This window comes from Scylla paramamosain, chromosome 18, assembly GCF_035594125.1.
Source record: "Scylla paramamosain isolate STU-SP2022 chromosome 18, ASM3559412v1, whole genome shotgun sequence".
NCBI classification, from domain to species: Eukaryota; Metazoa; Arthropoda; class Malacostraca; order Decapoda; family Portunidae; genus Scylla; species Scylla paramamosain.
In genome coordinates this window covers 22,197,150-22,219,539 of record NC_087168.1, presented here as the reverse complement: position 1 = coordinate 22,219,539, position 22,390 = coordinate 22,197,150, and the positions used below count along the sequence as shown (strand labels likewise).

At 45.5% G+C, this 22,390-nt stretch overlaps 3 protein-coding genes across 5 annotated transcripts in view; all 3 read left to right on the top strand.

Moving 5' to 3' along the window:
- The first annotated feature begins 29 nt into the window (after positions 1-29).
- On the top strand, positions 30-11,361 carry LOC135109291 (mucin-2-like). 3 transcript variants are annotated; one of them, XM_064020592.1, is made up of 8 exons: positions 30-160; positions 2,493-2,675; positions 3,040-5,199; positions 5,355-5,488; positions 5,749-6,043; positions 6,636-9,635; positions 9,993-10,047; positions 10,553-11,361. In XM_064020592.1, the coding sequence occupies exons 3-7, from the start codon at positions 3,040-3,042 to the stop codon at positions 10,029-10,031; spliced, it is 5,628 nt and encodes a 1,875-aa protein (XP_063876662.1). In that variant the 5' UTR covers positions 30-160; positions 2,493-2,675; the 3' UTR covers positions 10,032-10,047; positions 10,553-11,361. The 3 variants fall into 3 exon arrangements, with proteins under 3 accessions (XP_063876662.1, XP_063876660.1, XP_063876661.1); XM_064020590.1 differs by lacking the exon at positions 9,993-10,047; XM_064020591.1 differs by lacking the exon at positions 9,993-10,047 and having other exon boundaries at positions 153-217.
- Positions 11,362-12,622: 1,261 nt separating this feature from the next.
- On the top strand, positions 12,623-16,407 carry LOC135109290 (OCIA domain-containing protein 1-like). The gene is made up of 6 exons (XM_064020589.1): positions 12,623-12,781; positions 13,815-13,939; positions 14,315-14,498; positions 14,906-15,048; positions 15,397-15,525; positions 15,973-16,407. Exons 2-6 carry the CDS (start codon positions 13,924-13,926, stop codon positions 16,083-16,085), a joined length of 585 nt encoding a protein of 194 aa, XP_063876659.1. The 5' UTR covers positions 12,623-12,781; positions 13,815-13,923; the 3' UTR covers positions 16,086-16,407.
- Positions 16,408-19,629: 3,222 nt separating this feature from the next.
- LOC135109289 (uncharacterized) overlaps positions 19,630-22,390 on the top strand; it is a 32,372-nt gene continuing 29,611 nt past the window's right edge. The window contains exon 1 of the mRNA XM_064020588.1: positions 19,630-20,125. Coding sequence (XP_063876658.1) covers positions 19,777-20,125 — 349 coding nt within the window. The 5' untranslated portion in view covers positions 19,630-19,776. The remainder of the gene's footprint in view (positions 20,126-22,390) is intronic.

Sequence of the window (22,390 nt, the reverse complement as noted above, 5' to 3'; positions counted from 1 at the left end):
TATCATTTGGCTCGGCCTGCTGGGTGGCTGCGGAAGGTGAAGAGAGTCCCGATAGAGGGCAACACCATAGTGGCTTTTCTCGCCGGTTGTATTTTAGTGCCTTGCCTAGTGCCCCGCCGCAGCTGCCGCGCCAGGTCTGTTCCACTCACACTATTTGCAGGTGCGTGCCAGTCCCGATCTCCTCCGCAGGAAGCTGATGCATCCTCCGGTCATACACGTAATTCCTGTGTGTTTTCTTGTGGTCGTAGCGGTTGAGGTGGTGTTGACAACCATTGTGAACAGGTTGCCGAAAATAAATGAGAGTGGATGCAGCAGAGTTCGTGCCAGAACCCAATCGCACCTCTTCACAAACCCAGCAAGTGACGTCCCTACTGCCTGACCGCTGGTTACCTCACCAGGATAAGTGTCACGTGTGTCTACCTGCTACTTTCCAAAAAGGATTACTAGGGAATGCGACCGTGGTGGTAAATAACACAATGTCCTCTGTCATTATATGCACCGCCGTACGCAGCTTTTGCCTCAGTGCTTCACGGCAGCACTGTTTACATATACAGGAGTGGATTCCACACTACTGATGTATTAGTATTTCTCAAACATGGTACATTTTATACCTTTTCTTTGTCACTTAAAAGAAAAACTAGTGAGCAGCTGAGTTGGTGAGGTGTAGCAGGCTCACACACACACACACACACACACACACGTACGAGCCGCAAACCTTCTTGCGTCTCCAAGTTCTCAGTACCCAACGTAGCATCATCACCACAATAGTGTCCTAATTTCTTTACTTAAACATTTACATTGAAGTCAAAGAGTATTTTCAAACTTCCCAGAATTTCTATCAGTCAGACGCCGTATCTGGGCACATACTAAACGTGTCTCACTGCTATTAATAGATGTAGCTCCTTCAGTTGCCCTAGCGATGTACGACTTAGCGCACAACACAACTGTTATTGCTTCTTCTGCTTCTTCTTTTTATTATTATTATTATTATTATTATTATTATTATTATTATTATTATTACTATTGATAATAATAATAATAATAATAATAATAATAATAATAATAATAATAATATTATTATTATTATTATTATTATTATTATTATTATTATTATTATCATCATCATCATCATCATCATCATCATCATCATCATCATCATCATCATCATCATTATCATGATTATTATAGCGTTACTGCAGCTGATGCCTCCATAGCTGATGAGGGATAAATGCCAGTGAACAAAAAACAGTGTAACGCCAAGCGAATGATTAAGTAAATGGTGACTAAGAGAAGAGTGAGAACGACAGACGGTGCCTGTCAAGCCGGGAGGAGGAGGAGAAAGAGGAAGGGAAGAAGGAAGGCTTGGCGCACCGTGACCTCCACCACTACCACCACCCGGAACAGTGTCTTGTAGGTGGTGGTAGGTAGTAGGGCTTAGGGCGGTGCCGTGTGTGTGTGCGTGTGGGTGGGTGGGTAGCTGTCTGGCTGGCGCCTCTGCATCATGCTTGTGCTTCACTTGCGGCGCTATGGCTTGATGTTTCGTGAACGAGTGCTTCTTGTATCAACATGTGTTACTTGCTAAAATGAACTTTGTGACCGTTTGTGGATGAAGTGAGCGTGAGGTGACTCAAGGTTACACACACTCACGAATTGTGGATTAAGTGAACGTGAAGTGACTCAAGGTAAAACAGCCTCACAAATTGTGGATGAAGTGAACCCAGTGAAGTGGCTGCCTTTCAAGAAGGATATCTTCAAGCCCGATGAGTTTTATGTAACGCCTCGTGTTTTGAATCAGTGAACAATTTATCTAAAGATTAATCCAAGAGAGAGGAGCAGCCGGGAACTGGACCTCTAATAGGACACTCAGGATACACGCCTCACTTACCAGCGAACCATGATGATCACCGAGATTCAACTATAGTATAAAGTTGATCTTGACAGTCCTGTCACCGCATACGGGTGATTCTAAGGTCAGATGAATGGGTGCGGGGGACGGAAGGTGTTGGCAAGCGGACAGAGGGTTTGGTAAGGGCACACTTACAAGGTTGGGCAGAGGCAGTGGGGGAGGAGAGCTGGCAAGCATCGCTGAGAAGGTAAACACACCATTGCACTAACCCACAAGCTGTGGTGCTGAAAGGCAGCTATTAGTTTCTCCCTGTTAGTGTTGGATTGAAAGATGATAGCTACTCTATGTAAAAATTATGTAGGATTCCTTAAGGAACAGCAATGGCGAATCCCAATATCTCAATGACTTTGTGTGTGTAATAATAGAAAATTTATTGTTTATCAGTGGGGCAGTAGTGACAGTGAAAATTGACCTTTTGATGGAGAAACTTGACAGTACTCGTATAATTAAAAGTAGCTTAAAATAAGGCTCTTATTAATTGCTGATGGTTCCCACCACGATGGGAATCGCGCTAAGGTGGTATCGGTGCGTGTGTGTGTGTGTGTGTGTAATATTTCACTAACCACAGTTCTGTATTTTCTTTCAGACTTGGTGACTGTGTAGTGCGCGTACCTGAAGGCACAAGACAGGTGTTCCCAGGTGTCGGGGGTGGGCGGGGACAGCAACATGGGGTACGGGGCTCCTGCAGGACACGCTCACTCTTGCACGTAAGCCGAAGCACACTCGCGGCACCACTGAAGGGCCTGTTAACACCTTCCATCCTTGAGCGGTAAGTGTCATGCAGGGAGTGAAGAGGTGGATGGCAGCCAGGTAGTTGTGAAGTGAGTTAGTGCAGCTGGGCGGTGGCGGAGTGTGGACGCCAGTCAGTCCGGAGAGCAAATTTGTCAGAAGTTTACGTGGATTATTATATGCAACACTCAGAGGCTCACATCATAGTCTGTTTATGTAATTCACAAAATTAGACCTGGAGGTAAACCAGACAGCGTTTCTGACTGTCGCCTTGTTACATCTTTCAGTGGTGGCGATGGAAAAAAATATAGGTAGAATTTTCACTCGCAGTTGTCGTTAATGATAGCAGTTAAAAAAATTTCCTTGGATACGGTGACTCCCTGAAGCTTGCATTTCCTTGACAGATGTCGAGGGAGGGGGGAGCGGCAGGAGCCTGCCGGCGCGATGGAGGCAACAGCAGTAGTGTGGCCGCCCAGTCTTTCCCACCGCAGTTTTATCCTGTGGCTGGATACCAAGGAAACTCTCATACCTGGTTTGTGCCACACCCCTCCTCAGGAGTCCCCGGTCAATGGAGCCCCTCGTGGCATCCTCCCATGGGCTACCCGACGCCCACCCCGCCCTGGTCGGGCCAGCAGACCCCCTCCACCACCAGCGCCACCACCACCGTGACTCCAGCTTCCGATGAGTACACCGTTGACACCCTTAGGAGAATCTACAAAGACGATGACGGGCGAGTGGAGATTCAGAGAGTCAAGGTGCAGCGACGCCAGCCCGAGAATGGCGCTGTCTCCCTCACGGGGCCTGGAGCCATGAGCGTGGTCCCCGTGGGCGCCATCTCCAGGAATGACCGACGTCCACCGCCAAGAAAACATCGCAGAAAGCAAGATATACCTATGGCAGCCATGGGTCCAATGGGACCCTACCCTTGGTATCCCTATATGTCTTACATGCCTTATCCTTACCCTTACCCTTACTATTTTGGGGGGTGCATGTGGCCATCCGGTGCGCCTACCGGCTCTATTTCCACCTGGAGCGGCAATGAGGACAGCGAAGCAGTATCTTCCCACCAAGACTCAGCTTTAAATTCACAGCGTCTTGAGTCTCGCGTCTCACACCTCTCCGGGGACTCGCTGCCCTCAGCACTGCACCGCGCCTCTTCTCCGGCTGCTGCCTCGCATATCACTGAAAGCCACAGCATAGCACCTTCAGACAGTGTTTCAGTTCGTGGCCGTAAGAGAGAAACTTCACTGGAGCGCGCACTGCTGGGCCCGACACCTCCGCCGCGCACCAAAAGTCGTGCGTCTTCGTCGCTGGATTGTAAATCAGATCACGTTGGCAAAACTCAGGAGTGGATGTTGGAGATGCAGCGTGCACTGAGAACTGGAAGCGATGTGGCTGTGAAGGCCGATGACAACAGTGCGCTGAAGAGCGATCAGAATGAGGTTTATAGAAAAATTCCTCCAGTAAGAAAGCGAAGAAAAATTAAAGCAGCTGACATGAGTGACCAATCCTCCATGACTGGGCTAAAGGAAGTTGATGATGTTAGTGAACAACAAAGTGTTATTTCTGAGGCGACGTTTGACGACTCTTCAAGATTAAGTTCAGAACTCAATTACGCTTTCAGGAAGTTAGAGAGGTCAGTTGACGCTTTTAGAACTGAAATTGCCGCTGATTCCTCTCCCGTTCACAGCTTCGCCCCGTCACCGTCTGTGGATATTTCTCACTCCAGTGGTGCAGCGACGCCCACTGAGGCCAACATTACGCCACTGCCCCTTTCTGACATATGCGGCCTTGCCAGAAGAGCCAAGGAAGAGGAAATGATGAAACGTGAAAAATATGAACGCCCAAGAGCCACATCAGAGTCTGTTTGCTCCCTTCCTTCTCTGGAGACGGCGAGAGTCGGATCGGCACCTGACGTCTCCCTTCGTTCAAAAACAACAGTCATTTCGTCATCGCAGCTTACTACACCCACAGAAACCAGAACCACGACACTCACTCCTACAAATACATGCCCCTCCCCAGGTCCACAGACATCCACCGCCTCCACAGCTCATGTTATAACATCTTCAACAGAAACAGGGTCAGTAAAACCACAGGAACTTACTTCAAAAACCGAAGGTTCCAAAGAAGTCCCAGTTAAGTTATCAACTTCCATAGAAACGGCACAAACTTCTGACACTGATGCAAGTCCTTTGTCCAAATCTCCTCCGCCTCCTGCGTCCCAGCCTTCCTCGCCGCCTCATTCTCATCAAGCAGAAGAAACTAAAGAACAAAGCCACAAGACAACAGAAGAAACAGAAACCGGAATACCAAAAGAAGCAGCAGAAATTGATAGTCCACCAGCTTTGGAGACAATCGGCCCGCCGTCCTTCAAATCAACAAACGTCTCCGCCACAGGTACACCTGCAGCCACTGGCTTTGAGGGAGTCGGTGGAGCCAGCGGGCGCATCTCCCAGGCCAGCAGCGCCACCACATTCTTCTCTGTACGAACCGCAGACGACTCACACGCTCTCGATACCGACTCCACCGACATTCCGATGCCCACCACTGACTCAGCAGATGAGGTGAGTTCCTGCAGTGGCGCAAAGGAGCGATATTGTGTTGCCATTCCTAATTTCATATACATTGTTCACATTTTATGATAGTTTACTGCCTCTCTTTTTTTTTTTTTTTCTTTTTAGTTTCTTGGAAGCATTGCTCATAGGTGTTGTGTACACAGAATGAAGAATCACCGGGAAGTGCCGGACCCGAGGAAGACCAGCAGTTGTGGGTGCTGCAGCGACCTGAGGAAGCACCCACACTCAACACCACTGGTCAAGATGAACATCGCAATGCCTGGCGTGCTGAAGTGAGGTGAGGACACGAACTTATTAAACCAACACATGATAATGACAATGCTCTCTCTCTCTCTCTCTCTCTCTCTCTCTCTCTCTCTCTCTCTCTCTCTCTCTCTCTCTCTCTCTCTCTCTCTCTCTCTCTCTCTCTCTCTCTCTCTCTCTCTCTCTCTATATATATATATATATGTGTGTGTGTGTGTGTGTGTGTGTGTGTGTGTGTGTGTGTGTGTGTGTGTGTTTGAAAAAAGAGTATCTGCTACTCCCTTCCACTCACAGCCTGTGGCGGGCGAGTCTGGTGGTGTCCCTGTGCCGTGGGCGAGGCTTGGACCGCCAGGACTGGACCACCTTTCACCTGATGGTGCACCACCCGCTCACCATGGACCTCAAGCTGTCACTGCTGCATGCCCCGCGCCTGTGTGCCGCCAACAGCAGCGTGGGACCCGCCGTGCTGCGAGTGGCGCTGATCCAACTGGCGCAATACGGCGAGGTTCTGCTACAACCTGAGGCTTCGCGCCAGCCTGGGTGGCGCTGCATCAGGCTGGACGGCGGGCAGGCCTGGGCACCCCTTAAGGTTGGTCCGTGGTCACCTTTTCATTGTCTTTGATCTTTTTTCATCGTGTTATGAGTACACGAAAGTTCTTACGATGAAGACGTTTCATCTTTATGTCAGCGGTTAACTACACAAAACATGCACACAGCCAGAACGTGTCATATTACCCCCTTCCATACATGCCATACATGTACTACAAATAACATGAATGAGTGAATGAAGTGACAACTCCAAGTGACAGGTTACAAGTCCTTCCTGCCGCAAGTAACACGAATATTGGATAGTTACTTCCGTAGATTTGCACATAGCTGGCACCTAGCCATGTGCGACCACGGCCAGCAACAGATAAAGAAAGGAAAGCCTAGACAGAATGGAACATTTTTCAGTTTCACACACATTGAAACAAAAGTTTAATAGACACTTCACAATTAAGGTTTTCAGGTCAATGTTGATGGTGATAAAGAAGATAAGATTTCAGTTTTAACATACTTATATTGCAGTATATGTATATATATGTTACTTGTGTGCACTTAACAAGATTCTAGATACATGATTGTGAGTGAATCGTAACTAGATTGCTTTGTAATTTTATGCATTGTGTCTATTACATCAGGGAGCTGCAGAGATATTGCACAGCCTGGGATATCAGGAACGAAGAAGTGGCATGGAGCTGAGGTACAGGCAGCGCTGCAGTCCAGAGGCATCGGTGGTGGCTCGCCTCACCCTCGACATGCTGGTGCTGGCAGAGGAGTTCCGCCTCTTCCTCACCGGGACTCACCAGTACCCGACCAACGTGTCCAGCTTATTCTTCCCTGAATCACTGAATACAGGCGTCATATCAGATCTGCCTCAGCGGCCTCTCTCGTCGGAAGGCAGCTTCGTTTCAGCCCAGTCTGAAGCCGTCATCGCTGCCAGGCCTCAAAGTGAAGCATCCTCTGTCACCGACGACGACACAGAAACCTTGCAGACATGTACCATTCAGACTGCCCAATCAAAATTAACCAGAAACAAATCTACGTCAGAGGAAGACGTTACTTTAAGGGAGGAGGACAATAAAATCGTAGCAGTAGAGAAAGACACTGCCTCAGCGGAGAAAGAGGAACGTAAAACAGAAACCACCGCACCACCATCCACAGAAACTAACACAAAGACTTCACTTGAGACACAAGAGCCTCCCGCAACAGTTGACCCAGTACCCATAATTCCTGATGAAACCACAGCACCCGACACGCAAGCCGCGCAATCCACCACGAGAACGTCAGAAGCATCAACAGTCAACGAAACTGTCACTCCCACTACTACACCAGCCGAGCCATCAGCGGTTGATTCATCCTGTAAGGCAGATAAAGCCAGTCCTGTTAGCGCGTCAGCCACCACTAGTGACACCACCAACGACAACCCTGAGGAACACGTGTATGAAGAAATCGACGTGATACGCGCACAGGTTCAGTCTCTCAGGGCGTCCAGTGTGCCAACAGAGTCAGTTCCGCCGCCGCTTCCACCAAAGAAGAAAATCAACGCTGGAGGTGAAGACGAGTCACAACTGAGCCTGACCTACCCGCACGTGGACCGTTCATCAGCTTCCACGCCGGCGTCCCTGCGCGGCGGATCGACGGGCGCCAGAAGGAAAAAGCGTCGTGCTCCCATGCCACCGGAATTCTTGCCGCCAAACTGGAGGGAAAACCAAGAGACACCAAAACAGCAAGACCTTGAAGTAAAAGACAAGAAACAAGAATCCACAGAACCCAGCACCACAAAAAAGGTTGAGTACAGGAGGTCATTGAATCCTTTCTACGAGGAGCTTGATTGCGTAGAAGACGGTGTGAAGGAAACTGACAATAACAAGGACGCTGATCAGGAGGATGTATTAGATAACAGCGAAGATAAGGGTAACCCATTCCTGGAAAAGAAGGTAAAAGTTAAAGGTTATATCGGAAAGAATCCATTTTATGAGGATGTTGAAATATTGAAGAAAAGTGACGAATATAAGGAATTAAAAGAAAACCAACCCTCTCTTGCGGCTCCTGAGTCAACTTCAGCCCCGGGCAGCACCTCAGAACATCATGAACCTCCAATACGGAAACGTCGAGCCCCGCATCCTCCACCCACCACTCAGACACATGACGCAAGCACCGCAAGCCGTCCAGAAGACTCAGCACATGATGACAATCTAGTGGCAGCCAGCCCGCCCCAAGCAGCTGAAAGGAGTGATGACGCTGACCAGGCTTGTAAACAAACATCACAAAGTAGTCCTGATAAAAGTAACATCGAATCGTCTTTGTTGGCGTCTTCAAACTCCACAAAGACAAACTCTGAGACCAAGACGGATCCAGAACCTGAAACAAAAGCTGCACTGAACAAAGATGCAAACCCAGTCACAGCGGAGAACAAGTCACCAGCTCCACCCCTGCCAGAAGACGGCCCACTGGATCTCCCATTGGAGGCTGCAGTTCCCACGACTCCCAAGCAAAGCCGAGCAACCCGTGCACCACTCCCTCATCCCAAAGTTCCGCCGCCTCCGCTGCCACCTTTACCTAAGATACCAACCAGTAGTTCCTCCAAAGAAGAATCTCCGCCCCCCATCCCTCCACCCAAGGCCCCTCTCTCCCTTCTTGACGAAATCCCGTACATGGACGCCAACGAGATCAAAGAAGCTCGAGAACAAACACAGTCATCGGACTCTCATCTCCATGACATTGCTGGTGGTGGTTCCCCGGCGGCAATGGTAAAGTTCAGTCACACGCTGCCTCGACAGTCATCTCTGGCACGTGTGAATGAAACGGATCTTCCCCCTCTCGGTCTCCCTCCGCCGCCACCCTGCCCGCCACCGGAATCTCCTCCTGAAACTCCTCACACCTCACCGCCGGAATCTCCTCACGCCTCTCTTCCAGAGACCCCTCACGTTTCACCACCAGAGACTCCTCACACCTCTCCACCTGAAACCCCCCACGCTTCCCCTCCTGTAACTCCCTGTCCGTTCCCAGAGAACACTCCTCTCCCTCCTTCTCGCCACAAGCCACAAAACTCATCAGTCACGACAGAAAAAGGACAACAACACGAAAAGGCAGACGCTGTTACAAAGGCCGAGGATGAAGCTCCACCAGTTCCACCCAAGCCTTTCCAGCTGGAGATAGCGAATGGAGAGGCTCCCTGCTTGCCACCACGATCGCCTATCATCCCTCCCAAGGCCATCCAGCAGGGAGATACACAACATCCGCCACGTTCACCAAAGGCTTCCCACACCAGTCATACCCCAGTCACAGGAACGGTAAGCTCGACGTCAGAGGAGAGATATGAAATCCCCGACACATCCCGGGCTCCTCCTCCTCGTCCCCCGATTCCGATACCCTCAAAGATGCAACAACAGCAACAGCAGCAGCAGCAAGAGCAACAACAACAACAGCAGCAACAGCAGCAGGAGCAAGCCAACGGAAAAGCATCCATCCAACCCACAGAAGAGGAACGATATGAAGTCCCGGAAGTTCCGAAACATCCCATTACTGTAGTTTCGAAGGGAAGCGTTGAAGTTGTGAAGGCACCAGAAGCTGAGGAAAGATACGAGATTCCTGAGGTGGTGAAGGACCAACCCGTGAAGCGCGGGGTAAATGGTGCGGTGAGTACTGAGGCTGGCAACCTGACCTCATCCTTTGTGTTGCCCAGATAACAACTTGACATTGTTGAAATGCTAAACTAGGAGACTAGGTGTGCATGGCTGATTATGCAAGCTAACGTCTTAATATTGAATAAATGATACCTTTAATATATTGAACATTAGTTGTGTGGCACCATCAGGCATTGTCTTCCCTACAACATACTCCCTCCCATTGTAAGCTGATGCTGCATATTGTACGTAACTTGTAGGCGTATTAGCTTTACTTAGTGGCAAAACACGCCTAACTCAGCAGCAGATGTTCATACCATGAGGGGTTTTCAGGCCAGTAGCATGATGCCTGTTCTTCTCTCCCTACAGACTTCAGTCTCGGGGAAATCCTCTTGCATCCTTCTCTGACACCCTCCCTGTTAACGTAAGTTGTCTGCCCGCCCTTTACAGTGCCTTCATCTCGCCACACCACCCTGCCCTGCCAAGCATTTTTACCCTACAATAATAGTTGGGATTTGCTCTCTCTCTCTCTCTCTCTCTCTCTCTCTCTCTCTCTCTCTCTCTCTCTCTCTCTCTCTCTCTCTCTCTCTCTCTCTCTCTCTCTCTCTCTCTCTCTCTCTCTGTTTCCCCTAAGCCAAATCCATTGTAAACCCTTTGTCAAGAAGCCATGAGAGTGGTGGAAGGTGGACGGGATCAAAAATTCTTATCAGCAGAAGAGCAGATACGAAAAGATTAACCAATGAAGGCCCACGTCATCTGGGACAATCTTCCCGAACCGAACCGATTATTCAATTTTTACCGGGTTTGTGAATCGCCAAGGTCGGACTTTTCCCCATCTGTGCAATATAAAATTTTCAGTTTGTATCATATCCAGCAGTTTTGACTACGATTAGTTAACAACGGATACATGAGTGCTCTTCATCACACAGGTATGCACAGCAGGGCTTGGCCACACCTCATCAGCCAGGAAAGGAGAGATAGCAGCCATCTTCGGCCCTCCAAAGCCTCCTCGCAGACGCAGAAACAACCACTCTCCTCCGCCGAGGCCACCCAAGAGCTGCAGCTTAGATGGCACCAAGCCCGACGGGTTGAATGAAGCATCTCTTGGATCAACCTCCACCACCTCCTCCTACACGTCCTCCTCCTCAGAGCATCCACCGCCCTCTCTACACCACAAAAGCAACACGAAACACCGTTCATGGCCTTTCTTATTGTGTAACTGTCTCTATGTCAACTGCCGTACCTACGAAGACGCTGACAAGTGAGGTCACACTATTAATCTGCAGTCTTTTATGTGAATAATCATAATATTGTATTATAATTGGGATATTTATTTAAGTAGCTAATTAGTCATTCACTTTATATTCAGAAGCGTGAGTTTTGTAATGAGATTAATGTGAGCTCAAACTACACGAATGGTCTGTCATAGTGTGAAAGACGTGTCGTGTGTCCCAGAATGCTGACCTCATCAACCACCACCAATCATGTATGACAGGTCACCTCACCACCTTGTCAGAGGGAGGAAGCAGATGTGTCCTGCTGCCTTAGTGTTTCAAGCGCTCTATAGCCGAGGATTTTTCTTTTCTTTCTCTTCTTCATGTACCGAGTAACGTGTAGTGTATCTCATCTCCTATGTCGTCCATCTTGCAGTGTATATGTGCATCAATCAGATATCAATTGGCAGAATGTATATTTTCCTGACTTCGGAAGGAATCCTCCAATAAAAGCTACAGGTATTTGCAGACTGTCATTGCACACTGGACCAGAGCTAAGGGAGGAAGGACTTGGCTAATATTCCCTTCTTATATGGTAATGTATGCATAACAGTGTATAGGATAGATTATCTATATTTATATGCAAGTAGTAGGTACTGCATTTCCATTTTACACACACACACACACACACACACACACACACACACACACACACACACACACACACACTTTCTGAAAGTCAATAATCTGAGAGCGAAGATACTATATATGACAACTTATATCTAGAGGAGCATATCTATATCAAACATCACCACTGGGACATCTAGTAAGACGAACATTCAGTTTCGTGGGTGCACTCACTGACGCTGTCAAGAGGTGTAAAATTATGCATAGTGGTAGGGGGAAAGTGGAGTCCATGAGAGCCATGCAGTCATGTGGCGAGACGGTCACATTACATGCATCTCAAAAATGCAGGAGGCCAGACCGCACTGTTATAACCCATCTTGCCACGGGAGGAGAGGAGAGATGGAGAATGGCCGAGTGTCGGGTGTGGTGAAAGAACAAAGAAACTTGAATACTTCTTCGTCTTCTTTTTCTTCTTCATCATCTACTACTACTACTACTACTACTACTACTACTACTACTACTACTACTACTACTACTATTACTACTACTACTACTACTATTACTACCACTACTACTACTACTATATACTCCTTTAAGTATCAAACTCCTGAAGAAACAAAAAGAACAATTAGTTTTGGAATAAAGGAGAAAAACAAACTCCTTGATATATTCTTTCTTACTATCTACGAGTACGTATGTCGTTTTCCTTTTTCTCGCCTCGTTCACTATTTATGTAGCTTTCTTTCCCCTCCTTCAAAACTTTTTATAATACCGACAGATACCCTCAATAATATCTTAACGAGGATTATGCATCACTAATGAAAAAAAAAAAAAAAAGCTCATGAGAACCTGACTAGCTATCTCTGTAGCTTTTGAATGACGGTCGCTGAAATGTCCCAGCACAAGTACCTACGTTCCCTGTAGCTTGACTCGCCCTCTTTGCTGCACACACGGGTCGGCAATCACTCATGGGGTGGAGAGGGAGCAAGCAACCCACCACACACACACATTTTTTTTTCTTTTTTAAGTAAAGGAATAGTGAAGTAGATAAAGAGAGAGATAAAAACATATTTCTTATTATTCCATTTACATCCATCGCACAGAAACGCCCGTGTGACAGCTTTGGTCCTGAGCAAATGTTGAAGGATCTTGTGTTGATGCTGTTAGTGACGATGATGTCCGGCACTTTCGCTCTGGCTCTTGAGTGTTGTGGTTCTGCTCTTATCGTCGCCAGTGTATGTCCTCTCCTTTCCTCTCAGCAGGACGATGGCTCTTCAGGGAGGACAAGGAAGACACGGTGGACAAGATGATCAATTCGTAAGTGTGTGGGAGGGAAAACATCACAAGCAGGAGCATCAAAATAGATGAGAGGTACAGACGATGTTATGAAAGCAAGGACGTGTGTATCATCATTTCTATGTATTTTGTGTTGTTTTCTGTAGGGTTATGTTGTGTTGTGGACTAATGTATTCTGCTTGTTGTGAGAGGGAGAACACTGCGTATAAGACCACCAAAGGAGATGAGTGATAGATACATTATGAAACCAGGAACGTGTCTTCTCATTTTTCATTATGTATTTGTCGTGTATATCTGTGGTTGTATGTGTTTCGTTTCTTTGTAGACATATTCATTCAGCTTATGGTAATCCTTTATTATAGGTCCGTCCCCCCATCCCTCAAACAAGTTTGGGGACCTGATGGGAACGCGGGGTTTTAGGGTGGCGGAAGCCAAATTTAAGTGTTCGTGAAAAGTCTAAGGATGAGACGCCATGTTTTGGAAACATGGGAAATTTCTAGCCTAACCTAACCAGGGGCTTTGCCTCTTCCTCCCCCGATCCCCCTTAAACAAAACTGGAGGGCTTTGCCCACCCTGGACCACCCCTTAAGGACACTAACTTAACCTAATCTTACCTAACTTATCTTAACCTAACTGTGGGGCCTTTGCCCATCCTGGAGGCCCATTTGAGGACACTAACCTAACTTGATCTTACCTAACTTATCCTATCCTAACTGGGAGGGGGGTGGCTTTGTTCGCTGGACTCCCCCTTAATCTTTCTGAATATTTTGTTAGTTGAATTATATTGTGAAATTCAGAAATGACTGTACCTAATTTCTGATTTTAAATGTTTAGTGGAGTTCAGGAGAGCAGCTCTGAGTTAGAAGGTTTGTGTGGTCAGATTTTATTTAATTTTCATTATTTACTTAACTGTTTAGTGCCAGATGTAAATACTTACAGAATTGTATGGCTTTTAAGTAATATATGTAATCATGCAGTGTTTTTAGTTTTATTTTAAATTTTGTTGGCTTTGATATAGCTTTATTGAGGTACTGACTCCATTTTTGCATTCCAGAAACCTGTGTTCACACAAGAGGAATTGAGAATACATCAGGGAGTGCAATCGTGAATCATTCTACTTCCGTTCTGTTCCGCTGGCTGCTGCTTTCTCCACAGCTACTGCCATGGCCCTGCGCAAAGGTGACAGATGGATTTTTGTTGTTGGTATTGTTGTTTTTCTTGTTTTACCTTTTGCCTTAATTAATCTTATTCCGAGCTCCTATACTCCTCCTCCTCCACTTCATCATCAAAGTGGATCTTGTGTAGATCAATAGGTTTACTGTTCTTTATTCTTCTTCTTCTGCATTACTTTGCATTCCTCCTCTCCTTATATATCCCATCTTCACTCTTTTATAACTTAGATGTTTCTTATCCCTTATCCAGTCCTCTGCCACTGTCATCACGTCCTCCAAACCTTTTTCATCTTTTATCCAGTCCTCAACTACCACCATCACCTCCTCCTCCTCCTCCTCCTCCTCCTCCTCCACCTCTAACCATCTCCTCCCTCCTGTATAGGTATACTCAGTGCCAGTAGCAGGTTTGGCTACACCCCGAAGATCATCGGTGCCGTTGCAGCTGGTTACTTCATAGGCAAGCTGTCCTACCAGAATGCTTGTGCAGAAAAGATCATGCAGCTTCCTAACAGTCCCCTTGCAGAATCTCTCAGGAGACGGAAGGGACGGATTGGCTTTCAGGAGACGTAAGTTTGATGCTTTTTGTTCTTGTGGTGGTGGTGGTGGTGACGGTAATGGGAATGCTGCTTTTGTTCACGTATATTTGTTTGTCTGTAATGCTTTTCTTTATGTATGCTATGTTTATTTCTTGTTTGGTCAAAAGATCAGACATTGTGAGCTTGAATTAGTCTTATAAAATTACTACTATGTGGGCAATCCACACAGAGTAGCCCAGACAAAGCACCACACACTCATACACTCATCATTCACACTCAGTCCTGTCAACCCTTGATGGAAAGGGATAGTCTCATGGATCACTGTACTATGCCCCAAGAGCTTCAGCATAGCACAGCTGGCCACATACGTCCACACACATATATGAATGGATGTAAAATTACTAATTGTAGATGAACAAACACTCTCATTGGCACAGGTTGGGGATGGAAGCCGGCTTCACCGTTGGCCCAACACAAACTGAAGCAGAGACACCAGCTGAACCAATATTTGATGACCACCGCCCAGACTTGAGGGACCACAATGAAGGCCTGGATGACTATCACCGTGGGGTGACTGAATGTGAGAGAGAGACACATTTTTATTTGGCTAAGTAACTTGTTTTTATTTTCAGAATTTTCATCTCCCTAAGCATGGGAAGTTGTGTAAGTTTTCATTTTCTCTACAGCATGTCTGCTGCTTCCTGGGAAAGTCTGAGTATGCTTGAGGAATATATGTACCTGTTTTTATATAATATACTTTCCCCAAGATTATTTTCTTTATGGCATCATTGTACATCATAGGCCTTAAAAGAATTTGTTCTGCACTATAAAGAACAAAAATCTTGCATTTAATGAGTCATATGTACCAAAAAACATTACTTTCTCACTTTTCCTTTGCAATGACATAACTTTCCACACTCTCTTCCAGCTCTGAGTCCCTATACTGATCAGCCTGCTGCTGCTGCACCTCCTCCCACATCTTACCAAGAACTGCGACGCAAAAATCGAGAGGATTATGTAAATAAGATGGCCGAAAGATATCGCAGGCCTTCCCTAGGTAAACTTACTTATTAGCAGTAGTAAAAGAAACAAAGTAATCATAGTGATGGAAGTAGTTGGATTAATAGTCAGGTATGAGCAGTAAAGTATCTGTCAAGAGGAGATTGAATATAATGGAGATATCAGAGGAACACTAGGAAATTTTAAATGTGTAATTGGTCAAGATTTACTTGAGTTCTCTCCTGCAGAATACTTCTACCTCAGCTGTAGAATCTGCAATATGCATACATACAAACATACATACATACATGCACGAGCACTGTCTCCTACAAAGAGGGAGGTGACCAAGACAAGGCTCACAACTTTCATATTCACACTCATTCTTAGTACCTTGGCCTCCAGCAGAGAAAACACTCTCTCTTCACTTAACAGGGATCAGCCACACAGCTTGGATAGTTTGGTTTGGAACAAGGTTCCTTATACATATTTTTAATTTTTTCTGCAGGTGAAGGTCCTCAAGATATTCCTCCTGTGCCACCACCAGCACCACCTGCTCCTCCCTCCAATATGCCCATGCCAGTCAGGAAAAACCAGTATGGTGATGATGTGTATGAGTGAAATATTCTCTCTCTCTCTCTCTCTCTCTCTCTCTCTCTCTCTCTCTCTCTCTCTCTCTCTCTCTCTCTCTCTCTCTCTCTCTCTCTCTCTCTCTCTCTCTCTCTCTCTCTCTCTCTCTCTCTCTCTCTCTCTCTCTCTCTCTCTCTCTCTCTCTCTCTCTCTCTCTCTCTCTCTCTCCTCTCTCCTCTTCTCTCCTCTCCTCTCCTCACCAGTATGGTGATGATGTGTATGAGTGAAATATCCTCTCTCTCTCTCTCTCTCTCTCTCTCTCTCTCTCTCTCTCTCTCTCTCTCTCTCTCTCTCTCTCTCTCTCTCTCTCTCTCTCTCTCTCTCTCCTCTCCTCTCTCTCTCTCTCTCTCTCTCTCTCTGTAAAATAACTGATTTACTTGTACGTATTGAGTTTGATTCTCGCTCTCTTCACTCCTAGACTTGTCTTTGTGAGTGGTAACTAGATAATGAGAGAAAGAGATGGAGAAGTAGAAAGAATTTGGTATTAAGTGCCTAATATGTGTACTCTAAAATTTATCATTGTTATTATTATTATTATTATTATTATTATTATTATTATTATTATTATTATTATTATTATTATTATTATTATTATTATTATTTTTATTTATTGTTATGGGTTATAAATGGTAGGATCTGCCCCTCTCTACATGAAGGTGCAAGGACTAAAATTATTATTATTATTATTATTATTATTATTATTATTATTATTATTATTATTATTATTATTTATTGTTATGGGTTATAAATGGTAGGATCTGCCCCTCTCTACATGAAGGTGCAAGGACTAAAATTTTAATTTAGTCTTAAGGTATCACCACACTGTGAGTGAGAGTGAGTGGTAGTGAAAATCTTTAAAACATACCAACTTGAGAAGTAGGCCTCAGCCTCTGGGCATAACGGTACCTGTGTTTCCAGACTGTCAAGGGCTTATCACTTTGAGCACCTTCCCTTGAACCAGGTGGACTAAGTGTAGGCACTTGGAGGACACCAGGTATCCACATGCCTCTTAACCTTGGCTACAGGCAAGCCGATTACAGGCAAACTTCTCGCAACATATGCTGCACCTCTCACTCAGGCTGCCCACCATCCGGTGGCTGGTCACCATGGGGGATGGAACTCTTTGCTGGTAGACTGGCCACAGCCCCTGCAAATAGTGAAGGGGGCTGCATAGGTCTTCCTCAGAGAAGCAGTGCATAGGCAGCCTGTTGAGGCAGGAGCCAAGCTTAAGTCCCTAAGCAGGGTCTCTTTGGGCTCCCTTCACGGACTCAAGAGACCGAAGGGGGACTACCCTTTCACACATAACCTGGTTGATGTTCTTCATTGTAGGGTGCTGTGCCTGATAGGCAGCCATCAGCACCAACTCCTTCTGTCCCCAGCAGACTTTGAATCAGCATGAGACAAGCTGCACAACCTCCTCAAAGTGGAACTCTGAGGGGAACACCCCACTTGTGATCTCTCTGCCCCTCATATGAGACACAGTATGCCTTGAGTGAGGCAGCTCATCTGCATGATGATTGCAGAGGAAGGGAAAGTGTTAGCTGCACCTTAATTTTTGGATCTCTTCCAGTAGTTAAGCTTGTCCAGTGTATATTACTTGCTATAGCAAGTAATATACTAAACATTTATCTGTGGGAGTCTTCTTGCCATGACAACTCACCTCAAGCTGCCAAAGTGCTGGCTGCTCTCTCTCTCTCTCTCTCTCTCTCTCTCTCTCTCTCTCTCTCTCTCTCTCTCTCTCTCTCTCTCTCTCTCTCTCTCTCTCTCTCTCTCTCTCTCTCTCTCTCTCTCTCTCTCTCTCTCTCTCTCTCTCTCTCTCTCTCTCTCTCTCTCTCTCTCTCTCTCTCTCTCTCTCTCTCTCTCTCTCTCTCTCTCTCTCTCTCTCTCTCTCTCTCTCTCTCTCTCTCTCTCTCTCTCTCTCATATTTTTGTTTTCAAAGTATGTGAGTGTTTGGGTGTGTGGTGCTTCGTCATGGCAGCCATCTCTGTGAGGAATGTCAGCCTGTTATGTAGATAGATTTATATTATTGTGAGTTTTCATAAAAAAAAAAGGCATCTATGTGTATATAACCTGTAAATAAACAGTGGAAACTGAAAAAAAGTATTTCTTGGACTTTTGTTGTTGAGGCAAAGAGCACAGCTTAATGTTTCATATTTTAATGCATACAATTTCCCCACTGATTTTTCAAGTATCTGTTTATAGCCTCCACAGTCAGTTTTTATTTGGAAGATGCTGAGTGAGGGTAATTCTTGACTTTGTCTTTAGTTTGTTTAAATATTTTGCCCCATAACTTTCTGGCTTCATTTTTAACCTTCATAATGAGAAATGGTGGGCCTGGACAGGAGACAGTGGGCTGGAATGATAGATGGAGAGAGCCTTGTGATCTATCCTGTTCTTCCACACACAGGTAGTAGTAAAGAAATAAACAAGTACCCTCATTACAGACCAATAGGTCCTCTGGTATCTGTTCTTCTCATATGTTCTTATGTATGATAGGATGAAATGGTAGATGGCAAATCAATAGCAAAAGATGGGCCTGGATAGTACACAGTGGGGCTGAGATCGTAGATAGTGAGCTGGAATAGTGGTTGGTGAGGCTGAATAGTATAAAGGTGGGCTAGGATAATACACAGTAGGGCTGAATAGTACAAAAAGAAAAAGGACAGTAGAAGATGGGCCAAGATAGTACAAAGTATGCCTGTAGATGGCCCAGGATAATAGAGAGCGAAGTAAGAGAGTAAACAATGGGTCGGAATAGTAAAATAGGAATTGTGCAGCTACATGATGGTGAAGGTTGGCGGTTTACACACACAGAGTTTGTCAAGAGTGCCTCAGGAAATACAGTACATAGAAATTCCTGAAGGTTCAGTAATCTCGAGAATCTAAGCCATAGTACTTCAGAAAGGGAGGAGGTCCGGCCTGTGGATGGCAGCTATACAAAGACAGTAGTTCATTAATATGTAGATGAATAGCTATGGTACATGTGATGATTAACATTGCTATCATTTTTAACTCTCATCACTTATTGTTGTTGTTGTTATGTAAATAAATAGCTGTGCGTGTTGTGATTAATATTGTTGTTCTTTTCTTTTCCTCTTCCTATTATTATTATTATTATTATTATTATTATTATTATTATCATTATTATTATTATTATTATTATTATTATTATTATTATTATTATTATTGCTATTATTATTTCATTCTGTTCACCATAATGAATTCTGAATCATAGTAAGCAAAGGAATGTGGCTTCTGTCTTTGAAGTTAAGTCCTCTCAATATATTATGATCTACTGGGCAATCTTAGCTAGTAATATTACATAAATCATTAGAATAGATACGGTGTGTGTAGGAAGTGTGTGTGTGTGTGTGGGCGGGTGGGTGTGTGGGTTGGTGTATCTGATCGTGGATTCCCGCAAGACCCGTGTGACATCATCAAGAACAGGTGTGTAAAGTGTGTCAGTGGCGGCGAGGAGGGAGGAGGGCGGGAGGCGGGGCAGAGAGCGAGGCTGGTTGGGACTCGGGCGGCGCTGGCTGGCTGGCTTCTTCCTCCTTCAGTCGGGTGGAGGGTGTACAACCAAGCGGCCACGCCAGCAAACACCTCCCGCTACCCGTGACACACTCGCATACGCAACACGTCCGCTTCGACACACTCACTCTTGTCTTTGATAACCGGCGCGATGGTATCCACAACCGTCCTACGCGTGGTCCTCCTGACGGTACTCCTCGCTACTGTTGATGCCCAGCGAAATCGGCAGCGGCAGAAGCCCGGGCGGAGGAAGCCAGGGGTAATAACTCGCCAAGATACCCTAACGCCGCTCATCGCCACATGTCAAGGGAAAGAGAGTTTCGAGCTCATCACCGGCTTCGTTTACTCAGCTTCGGCGGAGGATATCATTGCCTCTCGCGTTGGCACTCTATTGCTCAGCGAATGTCTGGACCTGTGCCGCGCCAACGCCCTCTGCAAGGCAATCAACTTCGAGACGGGGCTGTGTGTGCTCTTCAAGTCCGCCGTCGAGGAGAGATCAGGTGCGTGTCTGTGTTTGTTTGATTGATTGATTGATTGAGAGAGAGAGAGAGAGAGAGAGAGAGAGAGAGAGAGAGAGAGAGAGAGAGAGAGAGAGAGAGATAGATAGATAGATAGATAGAGAGAGAGAGAGAGAGAGAGAGAGAGAGAGAGAGAGAGAGAGTCATGGGAGGGAAAGCAATCAGAGAAGAAATAACATAGACTGATGGAAGAATGGAATAAACGAGGAAAAAAAAAATAGAGAGGGAGGGATGGGAGGGACAAACAACTACATGATTGAGACAGTCTTTGGTCCCATAGTAACCTAACCTTTTCCTTGACAGCACAGGGAAGTTCACTGGAATATCTATACAAGCACGCTTGTGGAGAATTTCAACACGGCAGTAGATAATAACCACTCCTTGCAACAAAAAAATTGAGAATACATTTACGATCACCCACCTTATTTTCATTGAAGTAAGATTAGGCCAGCTTCCGTTACCAAACCTAACCTAATCTAACCTCTTCTAGCATACTCTAGAAATAAATAGGATGACTGATCTTCAGATATTAACAATGAAATTCAATACTCCTTACATTTAGCTACAGCAGTGAAATACCAATGAAAAGGAATGAGGCAGTAAGAAGAAGTTAAGAGTATAAAGGTAGACTAAGTTAAGTTACATAGAAGTTTCGTCTCCAAATATACGCAAGTGTTAAGAGTAGACAGGTAAAGTAACAAGTAATATATTATGCTGCATCTCCATCAGAAGCAGTGTTTTTCTCATCATCCACCAAGCTTCATCACACGCACCTCCTTTCTGACCTTCCTCATGCATGGAGAGTGACCGGTCAACATGTTCATCACCTTTAGTGCTCCCATTTTCCTTCGTCACCTCAACATACATTATTCCTTCATCTCCAGCTTCATATCACCCAACCCTTACCTATCTTTCCACCATACTTAATTCAAGAAATCACGACATATCCTACAAAACTTTCCCTACAAAAAACTAAACATCGATGTCTGCGGAGCTCTTGGTGCAAATCAGTTTATTAGTCTAACTTCCACTCGATTTAGACATGAATTTCATTGGACTCTGTGACATCACTACTTGAGGGAAATGACTGCATGCACGTTGTACTTTAGATGAAACCGTTACCTGTGCCTCCCTCCCGCCCCGGAAAACTCCCAAGTACAAAAGTGGTTTGGATATAATAAAGAGCGCCGGTTTTGTTTGACGTACAGACAGGTTTTCCTCACGAGGGGGAGTTTTTACCACCTCGTAAGCTTAAATTAGACTGCTTTTACGTGTGTTCCCGGGTTAAAGAAATGCGAGAGAACTCATAAAAAACGTAGAAAACTAAATGCAATTAAGTAAATACAGTAACTAAATCGTAGAAAAATGAGAGAGACAATCTAGGCTACAGTAGCGTTTACAAGTCGAGTAGCCTAATTTGGATTCACTTCCCACTGTACTTTGCGCCTTCTCTGAATCTCAAGTCCTCTGATCCGGTTTCATGAGGAGGCTGCCAGCTGAACAGAGAGAGAGAGAGAGAGAGAGAGAGAGAGAGAGAGAGAGCTATGCAAACACTGAAAACAAAAGCACACACACACACACACACACACACACACACACACACACCTTCGCTTTCCTCAGAACAAACAAAACTCTTGCAACCAGTGACAGTCTTAAGAAGGAAGACCAATAAAAAACAGATGTGGTATCTTGTTCAAGTGATAGACAAATACTGACCAATGTCTTTTGTGGAGGAAGAATCGTCACGGGGCTGAGAATAATGTTTTTAATTCGAGAAAGAAGACATGTTTGGCATTTTTATGTAGGATGACAGACAGGAGAAAATGAGAGAGAAGAAAAATTGGGAAGAGACAGATAGACACACAATTAGACAGACAGACAATAATGCAGAAAAAAGCAGAGAGAGAGAGAGAGAGAGAGAGAGAGAGAGAGAGAGAGAGAGAGAGAGAGAGAGAGAGAGAGAGAGAGAGAGAGAGAGAGAGAGAGAGAGAGAGAGAGAGAAAATAAAAAAAATACAAACAGGCGGACAGGCAGACAGACAGACGGAAAGAGGGAGAGGTAAATTTGTAAGAAAAACCATGAACGGAAAGAAGAAATAAATGAAAAAATCTGAAAAACAGTTAGAGAGAGAGAGAGAGAGAGAGAGAGAGAGAGAGAGAGAGAGAGAGAGAGAGAGAGAGAGAGAGAGAATAGATACGAGTACACAATGACAATATTTTCTTAAGCATCTTTCTGAAGGGAAGAAGA

Excerpts from the sequence above, each read along its gene's own strand:
- LOC135109291 (XM_064020590.1), top strand. The coding sequence starts at position 3,040 with ATGTCGAGGGAGGGGGGAGCGGCAGGAGCCTGCCGGCGCGATGGAGGC. Across the intron at positions 5,200-5,354 it reads CCACTGACTCAGCAGATGAG|AATGAAGAATCACCGGGAAG; the intron begins GTGAGTTCCTGC and ends TTGTGTACACAG. Across the intron at positions 5,489-5,748 it reads GCCTGGCGTGCTGAAGTGAG|CCTGTGGCGGGCGAGTCTGG; the intron begins GTGAGGACACGA and ends TTCCACTCACAG.
- LOC135109290 (XM_064020589.1), top strand. Across the intron at positions 15,049-15,396 it reads TCACCGTGGGGTGACTGAAT|CTCTGAGTCCCTATACTGAT; the intron begins GTGAGAGAGAGA and ends ACTCTCTTCCAG. Across the intron at positions 15,526-15,972 it reads ATATCGCAGGCCTTCCCTAG|GTGAAGGTCCTCAAGATATT; the intron begins GTAAACTTACTT and ends TTTTTTCTGCAG.